The sequence below is a fragment of the Heterocephalus glaber genome, unplaced genomic scaffold, assembly GCF_053883595.1.
Source record: "Heterocephalus glaber isolate CG9 unplaced genomic scaffold, H.glaber_assembly_v1.0 deba00001463, whole genome shotgun sequence".
NCBI lineage: Eukaryota > Metazoa > Chordata > Mammalia > Rodentia > Bathyergidae > Heterocephalus > Heterocephalus glaber.
Window position 1 is genome coordinate 1731226 of NW_028258310.1, and position 15191 is coordinate 1746416.

General features: G+C 33.7%; 1 protein-coding gene across 18 annotated transcripts in view; it reads left to right on the forward strand.

The window, feature by feature from the left end:
* Positions 1-15191, forward strand: part of Csnk1g3 (casein kinase 1 gamma 3) — a 112594-nt gene that overhangs the window by 86870 nt on the left and 10533 nt on the right. For 9 of the 18 annotated variants that reach the window (XM_004854471.4, XM_004854477.4, XM_013075745.3 and 6 more), the window contains 3 exons: positions 1261-1409; positions 2174-2269; positions 5767-5862. In XM_004854471.4, the coding sequence (XP_004854528.1) occupies positions 1261-1409; positions 2174-2269; positions 5767-5862 (341 nt within the window). The remainder of the gene's footprint in view (positions 1-1260; positions 1410-2173; positions 2270-5766; positions 5863-15191) is intronic. The other 9 variants (XM_013075746.3, XM_021266270.2, XM_004854472.4 and 6 more) reach the window with 5 other exon arrangements.

Consider the following 15191-nt stretch of genomic DNA (forward strand, 5'->3'; position numbering starts at 1 on the left):
AGTTCCAATATCACTTCAGTATTCATTGGTTGGTTCTCCTGTGTAGTGCTGGTGTCATAATATCACCAGTATAATCTGTAGCTCTTCTTAAGTTTGCTTCTTTTTCATTGTGAGCAAACTTTAATTATATGTTTTTCTTTCTTGCTATAACTTTTAGAAGTGGAAGATTAAAGAAATATTGGTTGATAGTACTAGCAATTTAGGTGTATAAAGATCTGCTGACTATGATTAAGAAGCCTATATAAAATTTTTCAGGAAAAGTGGAGGTGCCAAAGCAATTTGAGAGGGTGATTAGCCAGAAAGTGGAATATTGAGAAGGTCACTGGGTGTCACTATTGTCACCTATTGAGCTGCTCATTATTATTTTCTTTCTGGCCATCTGTGAATGAATTGAAACTCAAAAGGAGTTAGGCCTCACTGTCAGAGGTATCAGGAAATGGGTAACCCATGATTTCTAATCACACTGACTTTCTATACCCTGATGGTGAAATACTCTCTCCCTCTTCTTCTCTCCTTCTCTCCCTCTTTCTCTTTCTCTCTCCTCCCTCCCTCCCTCTCTTCTTACCTTCCCTCCTTCCTTTTTTCTAATTTTGAGCAGGTTCTTCTTCTTTTCCTTTTGAAAAATACAACCTTTAAGACACACACACATTTGATATGGGAATTTTAATGGTTTACAGAGATTTGTATATTACCAAATAATTATCAATTACCTGGCTAAAATGAAGAGAAAACTTACACTTTATTCCTATGTTGTATTTTTGAGATGTTTTGGCTTTGTTTTATCAGTTGTTTAAGAAGACTGTAGCCAAGTTAGGAATTTGAATCTTTTGATAAATTAGTGTTATGTCCCTAATCTTAAAGGAAATCCAGCAAGCTGGTACAAATGTTTTCATATACATCACTTCTCACCAACATTTTAAATAAGCTTAAATTTATGCACTAAATACAGTGCTTTGTAATTAAATAATTATGCCTTACTGTATTTAGCTAATTCAACTTCTAATATGGTTCAAGATTTTTATTAAAATATTCTAAAATAAAAGTCTTTGCTAATGAAATGAAGTAAAAATAATGGTTAAACTGCTTGCTTTTCTTTTATCCTTCTTTTCCTGTTATTTTCCCATTTTATTTTGTTATTAAACTCAGAAAAATTTAAGTTGAAATAGACTGTTGCTACTTTGTTTTTTTATAATTCAGTGTGCTTTTAGACATTATTATTAAAGAAATTTGTAGTCAGAATAATTTTTATTTCCTTTCTAGAAGAAATGGCAACATATCTTCGTTATGTAAGAAGGCTAGATTTTTTTGAAAAACCAGACTATGACTACCTAAGAAAGCTTTTTACTGACTTGTTTGATCGAAAAGGATATATGTTTGATTATGAATATGACTGGATTGGTAAACAGTTGGTGAGTATTCTATGTTATGTAGTGAAAGATTATTCATAATATTTATTTTCTTTTTAAGAATGTAAATTCTTTAGTTTAAAAGAGTTGAGAACAGATAAGATTTTTTAAAGGATTCATTTTACTTCTTATTTTGGGCTGTTTCTTTAGCTGGGCATTGTACCATTTGTATTTTGTAAATGCCTTACCTTACATTTGGATTTACTATTTTTTAGAGTGATGAAGTATTTTGGACTTTTCATCCTGGTTTGGTTTTTAATATCAATTATACTTTTTGTATAAAATTCCCATGATCAAATTAATATGTAATACTTAAAAAATTTAGAGTTTGATAAGTCCCTTCTCTGAGTCAAGATATTGTAAATAAGCAGTCTTGTTATTTTTAAATATTCCTTTAATTTTGTTAAGATAATATAGTTTATTTACACTTCAGTTTTGGAAATGAGACCTAAATAAATACATTTTCATTTTTGGTATAAAAAAGTAACCTAAAAATCAAATATAGCATTAGAAGATCTTTTAAAGATACAAAAATAAATACTTTAAAAATATTTGGAGTGATTTAAAAACATGTTAGTAGTTACATTCTCTTTTCTTTACCATGTTAGCTTGAACAACATGTTTTGAGAATTATATTACTTCTTAAAGCCTTAATTTATTTAGCAGCATCTTTTATTTTTTCTTGGTCCTTTTAAGCAGCTAAAAAATGATTTTAAGTAAGATTTCTGAACTAGAATGTATCGATACCAATTGTTATTATGTTGTAGCCTACTCCAGTGGGTGCAGTTCAGCAAGATCCTGCTCTCTCATCAAACAGAGAAACACATCCACACAGAGATAAGACGCAACAATCCAAAAACCAGGTTTGGTGCCCTTTTGTAGATATGAAATATCTTAGTTTGTTTCAACATTGATAGGTGTTGTCTTTAACAGATAAAACACCAGGCACATATTGAAGAGCTGAAAATACTTACGTTTTTAATAAACTAGTTCTCCTAATGTTTACTGTTAGTTTAATAATAACACTGAAATGTTTAGTTGCAAATTCCTAATTGATGATGCAAGTTAGTATAAACTGTGAGCAATATTTGATATTCTATTTGTATGGACATTTTTTGATACTCTGTTGTAATTGTGATAGCACTGGATCTAACTTTAGTCTATTTTAGTTCAATAAATTGCTTAATTGGTTTCTGCTATGTAAAGCTCTTTTCTGCGCATTATTTAGAAATGGAGAAATAAGGAAGAAAGTATAATCAATAAAAAAATGACTTTGTAATGAGTAACTAAAGCATTGTGTACTTAACAACTCAGTCTGTGGGATCAGACATACATGTATGTGGCTTAACCCTAGAAAATTCATTAATCTCTCAAATCCTCAGGTTTCCAATCTATAAAATGCATACTAATTTCTAGCATATATTAACTCTTGTGGCTAGTGTTACTATTATTATTCTAGTAAATACACAAATAACTACATTTCAAAGCAGAATAAACTGTGTCACCTGAAACATGTTACTTAAGTCCTGTGGAGGGGGCATGTAAATAAGTGGGGGTCTTCTAAAAATTTTATGGAAAAGGTAGCTTTTGAGATGAGCCTGAAAAGCAAATAGAACTTTTAAAAGCAAATAACATTTTTAGGAGAGTGAACAGTTAGAGAAACAGTGTGAGTTAATTTAAAAATATTTTCTTGAGGACAAAGTAATCTCTTTTGTTTGATATATAGAATAAGTTTGAGAGAAGGCACAGAATATTTATTATGAGGAGTTCATGTTTCCTGAGTAAAGGAATGGAAAGATGTTTTTGAGCAATGATTTCGTTTCTCTTTTTTGTAAAAAGAAGCTTTCTTCAAATTATCTTTGATTTAAAATTTTGCTATCACCTTGATTAGAGAATATGTAGAAAGTTTTGGTTATAACTTTTTGGCAGAGGATAGTGTGTTGTTCTTTCTTTACTTTTATGTATTTTAATCCTGTCAGTTCAAGTGAGAGTTAAAATGAGATGAAGTTAGCAGACAGAACAGTACTTACTAAAAACTGTATAGCAAAATGAAATGCTACATTTTAGGGGGTACCAGTATTTAACAGTTTTACACTTTAAGGAACAGCCAATTAAAGAAGATTAATTTTAAAAATTTCACAAAGAAATATTGGTATAATAAAGAGTCTCATGTACATTAATTCACGTATAAAATATAATTAGGTAATAGCTCAAAGACGCTGGTAAGGAGCTAGAAATAGACAGAAATAGCTCAAAAGTTGAGACCTAGAGTTTGTTTCACAAACTAGAGTTAATTTCTTAAATGTAGTTTGAAGAAGATCAATAATTGATATTTTCTAAACTCCTTCACATGAATAGTTAAGTACTGTAATAAGTGAAACTCTCCTTTTACTGTTGAATTAAATTATAATTTAAATATTTTACACTTTTTCTACATATTTCAGAAATTTCTTGTTAGATTGTAAACTCAGTAAAGGTGGGAACTATTTTATTTGTGCAGTCTTTTTTGCACTAAATGTAGGTAAATATGTATGTATATGATACATATATTTTGTATATAGCTCATATATAAAACATGTACTTTTATATATGCATAAGTAATTTTTCAACAAATCCTTTAGGAAAGGCTTATATTAAATTTGAAACCTGTATATACAGATTCTCATTATTATAGAAAAGTTGTAGATCTAGAAAACCTCTTCTTAAATATTTGTCATCAGTAAAAATTTTTAAGTTTTATGAGAAACTCGCAGTTCATTATCTCCAAGGGGAATAGTAAATTATTTCAAATGACTGAAACCTTCATAAAGTCTCCAGATAAATAATTGATAATATAGAGTCAGTGAAGTCCCATAATTATAACTAAAACATTAAACTTGTGTAATTGTTTATTCTGAGGAGAGAGTGCATAGGTTTTACTACATTGTCAGAGAATTCTTTGGCCCCAAAATGTTTTGGCTCCATGTGATTTTATGTAATTTATTTCAGTGTAAGCTACAAATCTGCTAAATTCTGGTTATGAATTTAGAGGGTTTAATGAAAAGACTATGAAACTGTCATAATTGTTTTGATGATATGTTTCATGCCATGAAATATGTAATTTTGCATTGTATGATTTAATTTAAGAAACCATGCCAGAACATTTGTTCATGTCTTATGCTTGAATTTAACATCTCTTCCCAAAAGGGTTGCTCTGGCCACCCTCATTTGCTTGAGCTTCCTCTAGCCCCAGTGTGCTTAGCACTTTGTCTTTGGTTGAAAAAGAAAGCAGAGCCCTGAAGATTTTAGAACACACGTAATTGTAGTTAGGACCTAGGTAGTATTTTGTAAAAGCACTGAACTCTGAGTTGGAATACCTTTTATACCTCTTGCAGCTCTGCGCCCCTAGGAAAATGTTCAGTGTTTCAATGTCCTCATGGAGATGATACTCTCCATCTCAAATGGGAGAACACATTTTAAACAACTGATGCAGAACCAAACATGTAATAACTATGATACTATGTTCTTCTACCATCTTTGTGTTAGTGCTATCCACATTTACCTGAAATACAGAAATTGACCCCTATTGAGAAATTACTCTTAATTGTACTAGTAGATTATTATTCATTTGTACTTATTGCTGTACAGATTTGCCAGGGAATCTAAAGGCATCAAGAATTTTCAGCCTGTTTCATGGAAGTGGGCCTTTTAATTTTAACCAGATACAAAAAAATACGGAGGAAGCAAGAGCATTCACATGTGTAGGATTGTCATTTTTTCTTTTTTAAAAGGTGTTTGTTTCATCATATTTTCATAGTATTCTTTCTGTATAAGTGCACCTCACTTTTCAAAGAACTTTCTATTTTCTCCTCTTATCCTTACAGTAAAAAGCAGAATGCTAAGCAAGAAAGAAACATTTTTGTAGGATTTTAAGAACAACTTTTTGGGGACTGTCGTTTTACATTGCTTAAAATAGCTCCTCGTGAGAAAAACTTATGTGAACTTCCAATGTAAGAAAATAGTAGATGACTTTTTGGTACACTCGTGATTTATTTGGAATGCTTTCATGGGCATATCATTTTTTACCTCCCTGGTTTTTATTAATTTCATTTAGAAACTTGGGGGGGGGACTATGACTTCCAAGTCCTTTTAATTCTTTATAAGGTTCTATTATACCTATATTGGTGATCTTTACACAATTTAGCTAAAATCTTTCCACATTTTATAGTATTTACAAAGAACTATACATCTATGATTCAGATTAGTAAGGGTATTTTAAATTTCCTTTTATACATTTGTATTATATATTATGAGGATGAGATGTTTAACGTATTGGGTTTTTCTTCTTCCATGCATGCTACATGCATTAAATAAATGGCAGTCGGCAGACCACAGGGCAGCTTGGGACTCCCAGCAGGCAAATCCCCACCATTTGAGAGCTCACCTTGCAGCAGACAGACATGGTGGCTCGGTACAGGTATTTTCTGATTTTTGCATGAGTGATTATTCCCCAAATTTATACAACTAACCCTTTTTTTGGAACTCATGGCATGATTTCATATCCTAATGGAAAGATTGTTGCTGAAGTCTATCCATAATTCTATTCTTTTGTTATTTAACCAAAAAACAAAATTAACATGGTCTAAAGAGACCAACAGGGATACTAAGATTTTGCCTTTGTTAATTTTGCAAATACATGCAACACTATTTGTCATATCAGGTTAGAAAAATGAACTACATTATTTGAAATATGTGTTAAGCTTGCTTAGTGTTTTAAGTAATAGAACGTTTTATATTTTTTAATTGATCTTGCCTTCTTCAAACTTAATTCTTAAGTATCTAATTTTTTCAACCTTAGTTCTCACAACCCTGATTTTTATAATGGAACATTTTGTTTATACTTGGGGAAAATAATTTCTGTGATAAGCATTTATTTAAATACTCCCCTAAATATGTTGTAAAGATGTTTACACAAATTTTAAGCAGTCCCTTATAAATAATTGGTTCCTCTTTCCCCTTTTTCATACATTTAGGGACAGCTACTATATTCTGCCCTCCTGTGCCCTCTAAATTTTAATCACTTGTGTGTACTGCAGAAGTAGGTAAAGATTACTTAGTCTCGTATCTTTTTTTTTTTTTTTTTTGGTACCGGGGATCGATTTCAGGTTCTTGCGCTTGCGCAGCAGGCGGCGAAACCACTGAGCCAAATCCCCAGCCCTTTAGTCTCATATCTTTTAAAATGTCAGTTTAAGGTAATATAAATGCTAGCTTAAAGTAATAATAAGTGTTATCTCAATCCATTTCATTAAAAAATTTTTTATGGTTTATTTTTTCCTCTACGTATTTCCACTTAAACAATTTTCCATTATATTTTATCAGTTTTGCATTTTTAATATGTATTTAATCAACTGAATCTATATTTTGGACTTAATTATTTAAATTCTAAAAATAAATTCGTGATTAAAACTTATGAGCTCTCATGTTTTTCTCACCATTAAACTTTAGGGGAAATTTGAATTATGTAATCAACTATTTTATAGAATATTGCGGTCTGTAGCATTTCTGTTAGTACATGGTAGAAGTATTTGAATAGTTCTGTAAAAGTCTAGCGTGAAAGACTCAGAGGCTAGGGTACCTGAAATGATAAAATTTTTCATCACCTCAGTTCACATTGTTTGAATATCTAAATGAGCAAAGTATATTAATTTGTATAACAAAAATGAAATTGTGTACATATCTACATATGCTACATGTTTCCAAGTTTAATGTCTATATTATAGTATAAGGCACTGTTAGAAATCTTTCCTACCTCTTTTGTGCTATTGCCACAAATTGATTTTCATAGCTGCTTCTTCCTTTCATTCTTAAAGGTGGCTCATGGGATCCCTTTGAACTATCAAAGGGTGAATGAATTTAATTGGGGTTTATCATCTAAGGACTTCATGTTCTGTTTTTTTTCCCACATATCTGGATAGATGTATTTATACTTTTCTAATTTTTCTCTAAAACTTTTCTGTCTATAGAAACTGATTCCATTCTGATATTCAGTAAGTAATCAGTTTACTTGCTGTAATTCTAGTATACATAGAAAAATGCATAGGTAGAACAAAAATTTATATACTGTAGTATTTTTATTGACTTTATGAATGTATTTTACAATATTAAACTGACCTGATACAGTGAATATGTAAAAGTTTGATGTTATTAAAAAATCTACTAACACCCTAAATAGGATAATATCTGAGTTTTGTCCTGATGTCAAATAAAGACCGAGTTCATTAGTAATTTATATCTTACATACTTGCAGAATTATTTGAAATATGACGCTCGTATACTTGGGCTAATGAAATCTAAATCAAAAGTAATAAAAGAAGAAAGTAAAATATGAATTAACGTCATTATTATAAGTGAATCCTATAGTCGATCCTGAACAAAGGCAGAGAGGGAAACAATGTTTCTTTACTCCATCTGATAATAGAGATAAAGAGAAAAAACATTTCAAAGTGGGTATCAAATCCTGGTCTTCTGGCACTAGACAAATGCTCTTCTATTGAGCTACATTCCCCAGCCTTCAGAAAACTTTTTACTAGTGAAAAATTGTAAAAGAAATTTGTCTTGAGGTTGTTTGTGCAGTGGGTTTTAAACTGTTGAAGAAAGTTGCACATATTGGCTTTGAGGGAATAAAATGACTTTATATGACAATTTAGAAAGCATTATTAATAAATACTAAAGCATACCATCAAATTGTTTCTTAGATACTTCAATTTTAAAAAAAGGTAGCTATCTGATAACAAGATGATACAGATTTAAGATATTTTGAGTCAGCAGTTAGCTTAAAATGAGCCATCTGGGTTTATGGCATTCCTTCTTGATCACTGTACTCTTTTCCATGGAACTGATCATTGTTGTCAGTGCAGCACTGTAAAGCATTCCAGGCTGTGCATAGTCACATGCAAGATGAGTTCTCTTGCCATTTTTGACCTGTAGAAAGGTCTGTAGATATTTTTTATTTCAGATATACTTTTAATAAACGTGAACTCCTTGCCTTTTCAGAATTATTGTCTCATAGACCATACATTCAGTTAGCAGAATGATGACATTGTGGTTAAGAGCACAACCTCTGGAGTCAGAATTGGTTAAAATTCTGTTTCAGGTTATTTATCAGCAGGAAGATACTAATATCTCTACCTCACCATTTTGTTAAAGTTCAATTTTTAAAAAGTAGCATAGAGGCTAAAGCTTAGAAAGTGTTTAAGTAGAATGCTTTGTTTTTGCAAATTAAGAAACTTGACTGGTATTTTTAGCTGTCTCTCAGAAGTGAAGTATAGAAGCACAGCCAAAAGACAGTATTGTCAAATGGAACTTTTCTAATTTTATTCTGCATCTTTAGCGAAATCATATGAAGTCACAGCTGTACATTTTTTTTTTTTTTGGTACCGGGGATCGAACTCGGGACCTTGCACTTGCGAGGCAGGCAGCAGAACCACTGAGCTAAATCCCCGGCCCAACACAGCTGTACATTTGATAAACTTCCCACTGAAGAGGCTAAGAATACTATTCAAATATTGACGTTTTTATTTTGAAAAAGTGTCTTTTTGTGTTTTGGAAAAACTCTACCAGAATCCAGTGTGCCTATGACCCCCTTAGAATCATTGATAATGAGTATGGCTGAGAAGTTGATCCTCCTATTTCGTTTCCTGGCCATTTATTATTCAGAAAATATCTCAATAAATGATTTTTAAGTGCTAAGTATCTAGGTTCTTTGAATAAAAGGAAGACTCCTTAGAGGTTTCAGTCAGAAGAGACTGATAAGTAGGGAATATTTTCTAATAAGTAAAGACACAAAATGGTATATAGGAAAAACACGAAACCTGGATTTAGTGGGTCAGAATTTCTTGGACAAAGTTAAATCTAAACTAAAACGTAAAGCATCAGTAGCAGTCAGCTGAAGAAAGTAGAAGGGGTTAGGGGAAGAGTATACCAACCAGATAGGACAACATACATAGGGTTGTGAGAAATGAGACACATTGAGAAATTGAATTCAATCAGTGTGTGGTGTACGCTAAGAAATGAGATTGAGAATTAGGCAGGAGACAAATCATGAAGGATCTAACAGGTCTTGTTATTAAATTTGGACCACATTCTGAAGATTTGGATAGCCATAAAGCAAATTAGATAGAGCACTACTTGACTAGATTAGACTTTTCCTGGAGAGTAGATTGAAAGGAGAGAAATCTGAGTCAGGGACACAACTATCAAGTCTGTAGCTCGGGGAAAATAATGGGTAGGAGAGATGAAGAGAAAATCATTTAAAAAATAATTAGAAGATACAGTTTAATTGAGTTTGGGGACTGACGGGAAAGAAAGTTCAATTGTGATCTCTTTTTGATATATTTCTTCCTGGAAAATCAGGTTTTCAAAATTAAGTTTTAAGATGTACTACTTGCAGCAGATAGTGGTGATTTCTAATGCTGTTGTGGCTGTGCCTTTCACTGTAGCATAACCCCACTGAGCTCATTGTTACTTGAAGAGAGAAGACAAATACTGAAGACACTACTGTAGGGAACAGGGAAAGGGGACGTTACTAGAACCTCTGTAGTAAGTCCTAGTCTCCTGTGAGCCACAGCAGCACAAGGGAGTTACAGGAAAGGTAGAAAAATGAGACTGAGAAGAAGCTGAGCTTTGGGTCTGGTCAGTGCTGCTCTGGGCAGCAAAGATGAAAGCCCCCAGCTTACCGCACCTTTTATTTAGTACTCAGTACATCGGGAGAAACAAATGTAACAAATGACTTGTAGAGAGTTTAGTACATCTCTGTGTAAATAAGATGTAACAATCCAAGAACAAGGAGGAACTGAGTAGATGTTTGTTCCTTCCAGGATGTTCTCAGCTCCCAGGATGTTTCTTGTCCTGGAGAATCACAGCATCACTGGATCATTGAGGTCTCAGTTGTGACGGGAGGCCAAAATGGAGTTATGTTTTGGAATTCCATAGCTGGGCTGTAGGCAGGAGAACTAGACTAACCAAATGGTTTTTCTCTAAAATTACGTAGCATTGTTCCTGACACACTACTTATTGAAAACTATTGTATAGTATGTATTATACTTCCAGATTGTTTGTAATTCTCTTATTGTTAGGGAGCCTTTGGTTTGAATCTAATGAATAACATGAGTTTTGAACACCTGAGGGAAAAGCAGGAATAGAATCACAAATAGTATGAAGGGCATGTTGTGCAACTAGGCACTGCTGAGGAAGATGAAAGATTAACATTGTATGTGGTAGATATTTTGGCCAATATAAGATCAGAAATTACAAATAAAGGTGATGCTAACAAAAAAAGATTAGACAAAAGTAAAAAATATAGAGTACATTGTTAAACACCAAAGGAATAATAGGAAGATAGTCTAACTAGTTTGTGTGAATTGCTTATATTTGAAAAGTATATTAATTTATCTTTAAAAATTATTGACTACAAAGATATGTGTGTTATCTTTGTACTTAAATATATGAGAGGAACTTTTGAAATTAGGTGTGATAGGCATCTGTCTCCCTGTCTACCTGTGGACTGTTTTCCCAACACATCCTCTTAAACTCTAATAGTGAAACTTAAATCTGGAGTCTAGTTGCTTTTTTTTTTTTTTTTTTTTTTAACTGCAACAAGCTTTGTACTTAAAACACCATTTCTTGTGATCAAACTGCGCATATCGGGTACTGGGCAGAATCTGGGCCTTATGCAGAGATGAGCAAAGGGCGGTCCCTGCTTTCTGGGAAGGGTAGGAACTTGGAGTATGGAATAAATCAGCCCCACCTGGCTTTGAATCCAGACTTCGACGACAAGTATTTATATGACCTCGGGCAAGTGACTCTCACCTCCTGGGTCTCGGTTTTCTCATCTATGAAATAGGTTTAAACATTATCTAGCTGAATTTTTGAACAATTTTCCCAACACATAACACTCTTCAGTGTGCACTGACTTGTTTACGAGACAGGGTCTTGCTATGTAATCCAGGCTGCCCTTGAACTCCAAGCAGGCTTCCTGCCTCACCCTCCCGAGTGCTGGGATTACAGGGCTGCGCCTGTATTTTTAAAAAATAAATCCAGAATTCCTACGTGCCTTGTGGAAGCTTCTGGAGGTGGAAAAGCACTTTCAAGGCTGCACACCACTTGCTAACACTAGGAGCTGTCACACAGCCTTGACCTGGGTACAGGACACACCCGCCTCGGGGGCGTCCTGGGTCTCCCAGCCCCCTTTAACTTCTTTTCTTTTGTTGTTTTTGTTTGTTTGTTTATTTGTTTGTTTTTGGTACCCTTGTGCTTGCGAGGCAACAGAACCACTGAGCTAAATCCCCGGCCCCCCCTTTAACTTCTTAAGATAAGACTTATACCAAGTTTCTTGTCAAATTGGAAATGTCAGAGGAAATTTCTTTAAGAATAACAACACTTGAGGGCCAGGGATTTAACTCAGTGGTTCCAGTGCCTCTCTTGGAAGCTCAAGGTCCCAAGTTCAATCCCCAGTACCAAAAAAAAATAACATAAACCCGTAAAACGCATGAATTATTTTTTTGAAATGTCAAACCTCAGAGCATCTGTCATTTTTATATATTTTATTAATGGAAATTAGCCTTCTTCAGTTCAAATTATAATTCTAGAAATGTTACCTAAATTGAATCATTTTTTTTAGAATTATGGCTTATGAAAACTTTGTATATTTTCTTGATTGATTAATTTAGGCTACCAGGGATATAATGACATTATTATATTTTCATTTTTCCTTTGTAAAATCCTTTTGTAAAAAAGGCTTCTAACTGTAAATGAGAAAGTTTTAGTGCCATGGATGTACTCTCAGGTCACTTCTGTCAAGTAGGCTGACTTTATGGAGGACAACAGCAGTTTTCTATCTTAACTCTGATGCCGTATTGACTCTGTTCTGATTCTGTAGTATTGGCCTCTTTGCAGAGGTTTAGGAAGTCTGAGAAACCCTAAAAAACTACATTTAGGAAGATGTTATTTCTTTCTGCTGTGCTTCTAGTCACCCAGGTAAAGTGGGATTTGAAACCTTTCAATAAAATAAAGTATGTCAGAGTCAGCTATGAAGTCTTCTCCTGTGAGCTGAAATAAATCAGATTATGTTATTTCAATGTATATGTAGTTACTGTTGCTGGAGAGTATATAGTTAATATTGCTGGAACTTGAAATACTTGAGTTTTTAAAATTTTCAATAATGTAAGGAAAGACATGTTAGAAAATTTAAGATGGGAACCCTCTAGCTACCTGGGGCCAGTGACCACAAAGGAGAGAAACTTTTTGAATATTATATTGCAGGAAGAGTGATGGACATTTTTCAAAGAACTGCCTTTATTCACTGTATGCTATAAGATAATGATATGTGTAAGAATCTTGCTTCTTTCCTACTTGGGGCAAGGACTCTGACTTTTTTTTTTCTTTTGGTTTTTTTGGGACAGGGTCTCGCTATATAGTTCGGGCTGGCCTTGAACTCACTATGTAGCCCTGACTGGCCTTGAACTTGTGGCGATACTCCTACCTCAGCCTCCCAAGTGCTGGGATTACAGGTGTGTGCTGCCATGCCTGGCAACATTTTTGAAATTAAGAATAAAGACCCGCTGAGGATTTAGCTCAGTGGTTCCAGTGCCTGCCTAGCAAGCACAAGGACTGGAGTTCGATCCCTGGTACCAAAATAAATAAAGACCCAAATCATGTTCAATAATTAGAGAAAATAATTATTTTGAAATGTTTTCAGAAAGAGAAAGAAATGAAGACAAATTGTCGAAGAACTCAACAGAATGATAGAAAGGGGGGAAACGGTGCCCCAGAAACAGAAGATAACTTAGGTGTCATAGTATTCTATACTTTGGGTCATCTCTGAAGATGATCAAGGTAGCTCTGTCAGCTATAGCCACGAAAACAAATGCACTGTTTGTTTCTACATATGCATTCCACATAGGGTGTGTGAAGCAGAATTTCATATTTAAAAATTTAACTCAATATGTTGATTGCTCTGATTACTTTCTTTGCAGTTGAGAATAGCAACCACAGTAGAGTATCAAGTCCACAAAAAAGGAATGTTTGTCTTTTTTGTTTACTGTAGCATTCCAAGTAAGTAGGACAGTGCTTAGAATGTTATAAACTTGCAAATAACAACTATTGAGGTTAGGTTTACAAATAAGAAATTCTACAAATTAATACTCTTCCATTTGGTAGTCACCTGTCCCACTCTGGTGCTCATGCCTCTCTCTATTTTTTTCTGATAAAAAATTAAATAAAATGTAGAGGAAATATTAAAGATAATTCTTATATTTATTTTGAACTTGGAAGTGTGGGAAGATGGTAGGACTTTTAAATAGGAGCCACAGGAAAAAAGAGGTAGTGGAAGAGAATGGATGTACTGACTTTGAGAAGCTGAATTGGTCCAGCTTACTGAAGATGTGTGTGAGTGGTTGGACTTACGCTCTGCTTTACATAGAGGTGATGATGGAAGCCACAGTTATAGGGGAAACTTGTAGTTAATGATGGCCATTATTTATTGGTCTCTTACTATATACTAGACCTTGTGCATTGTGTGTGTATTTTACATATTGATATATGTGTGCTTCATATATTGATATTAATTTCATCCTCATAGCAACCATGTTAAATAGATATTGCTGTTTCTCTTTCATAGTTGAGAGCACTGAGGTTTAGCAAGGAGGAATGTCATTCTCAGGGTCACATAGCTGGTAAGTGGTAGAGCTGGATTTTCAGTACAGATCTGTCTAATCCAGAGTGATCAGCTGGTGCCAGTTGATAAGCAATGCTCACAGAATACATTTTTTAGGACTCATTGGTAACTTTCAAGAGATTTCTTAGTAGAGTTCTAAAGTTGATACAGAACCGATTGCAAATAGTTAATGAATAAATTAATGAGAAATATTATAAAAATGCAAACAATGAGGTAGGTTTTTTTCTTCAGTGTTAGTAATAAGAGGAAAGGAAGAAATAGAACCATAATGTGAATTTGCAGGACCAAGAGAATTTGGAGAAGTAAGGAATGTTGTTATGATCTTTCTCTTAAGATTTTATGCATGTGTGCATGCATGTAGGGATAGAATACTTTGTGTCCTTATTCTGTGGAAGGTATAGCACGGAACATGATGAGCTTCCTCTTGTTATAAAACTTAGTTTTTATGGAGACAGAATGTCAAAAACACACGGAAGGGAGGGGGAGAGAGAGAACTTATCAATAGTAATAAATACAAAGAATTAAAAATAAGGTATAACATGAGACTGTGTACATGCAAAGTTTAGATTGTATGATAGAAGAGGCCTGTCTCAGAGGTGTTCCCTGAGGAGCTGAAGGATAAGAAAGCTAATAAGTGGAAAGAGTATTTTAGGCAGTGACAGTAAATGGTGTTAAAATCTTAAGTTATGAAGAAGGTTGACATATTGAAACTAAGGGGAAGGTAGTATAAGATGAGAGAGGTAGGCAGGTATCAAGTCATATGGGACTTTGTCAGTTGTGGTAAGGAGTACAGATTTTATTCCAAGTGAAATAGGAACCAACAGGTGGCAAGTTTTAAGCAAGAAATTATACCCTGTATGATTTACATCTTAAAAAGAGCACCCTGGTTGCTGTGAGGATAATATATTCTACTTAGGGTACAAGAAAAGCAGAAGATCAGCTAATGGCTTTTGCTTTTATTCTCATAAGAGATTTATGGTGGCTTAGACTGGAGTCCTAGAAGTAGTAGAGGTGATGAGAACGGATTAAATATGGGATATCTTTGGGAGAGGATTTAACAGGGCCTCCTTATA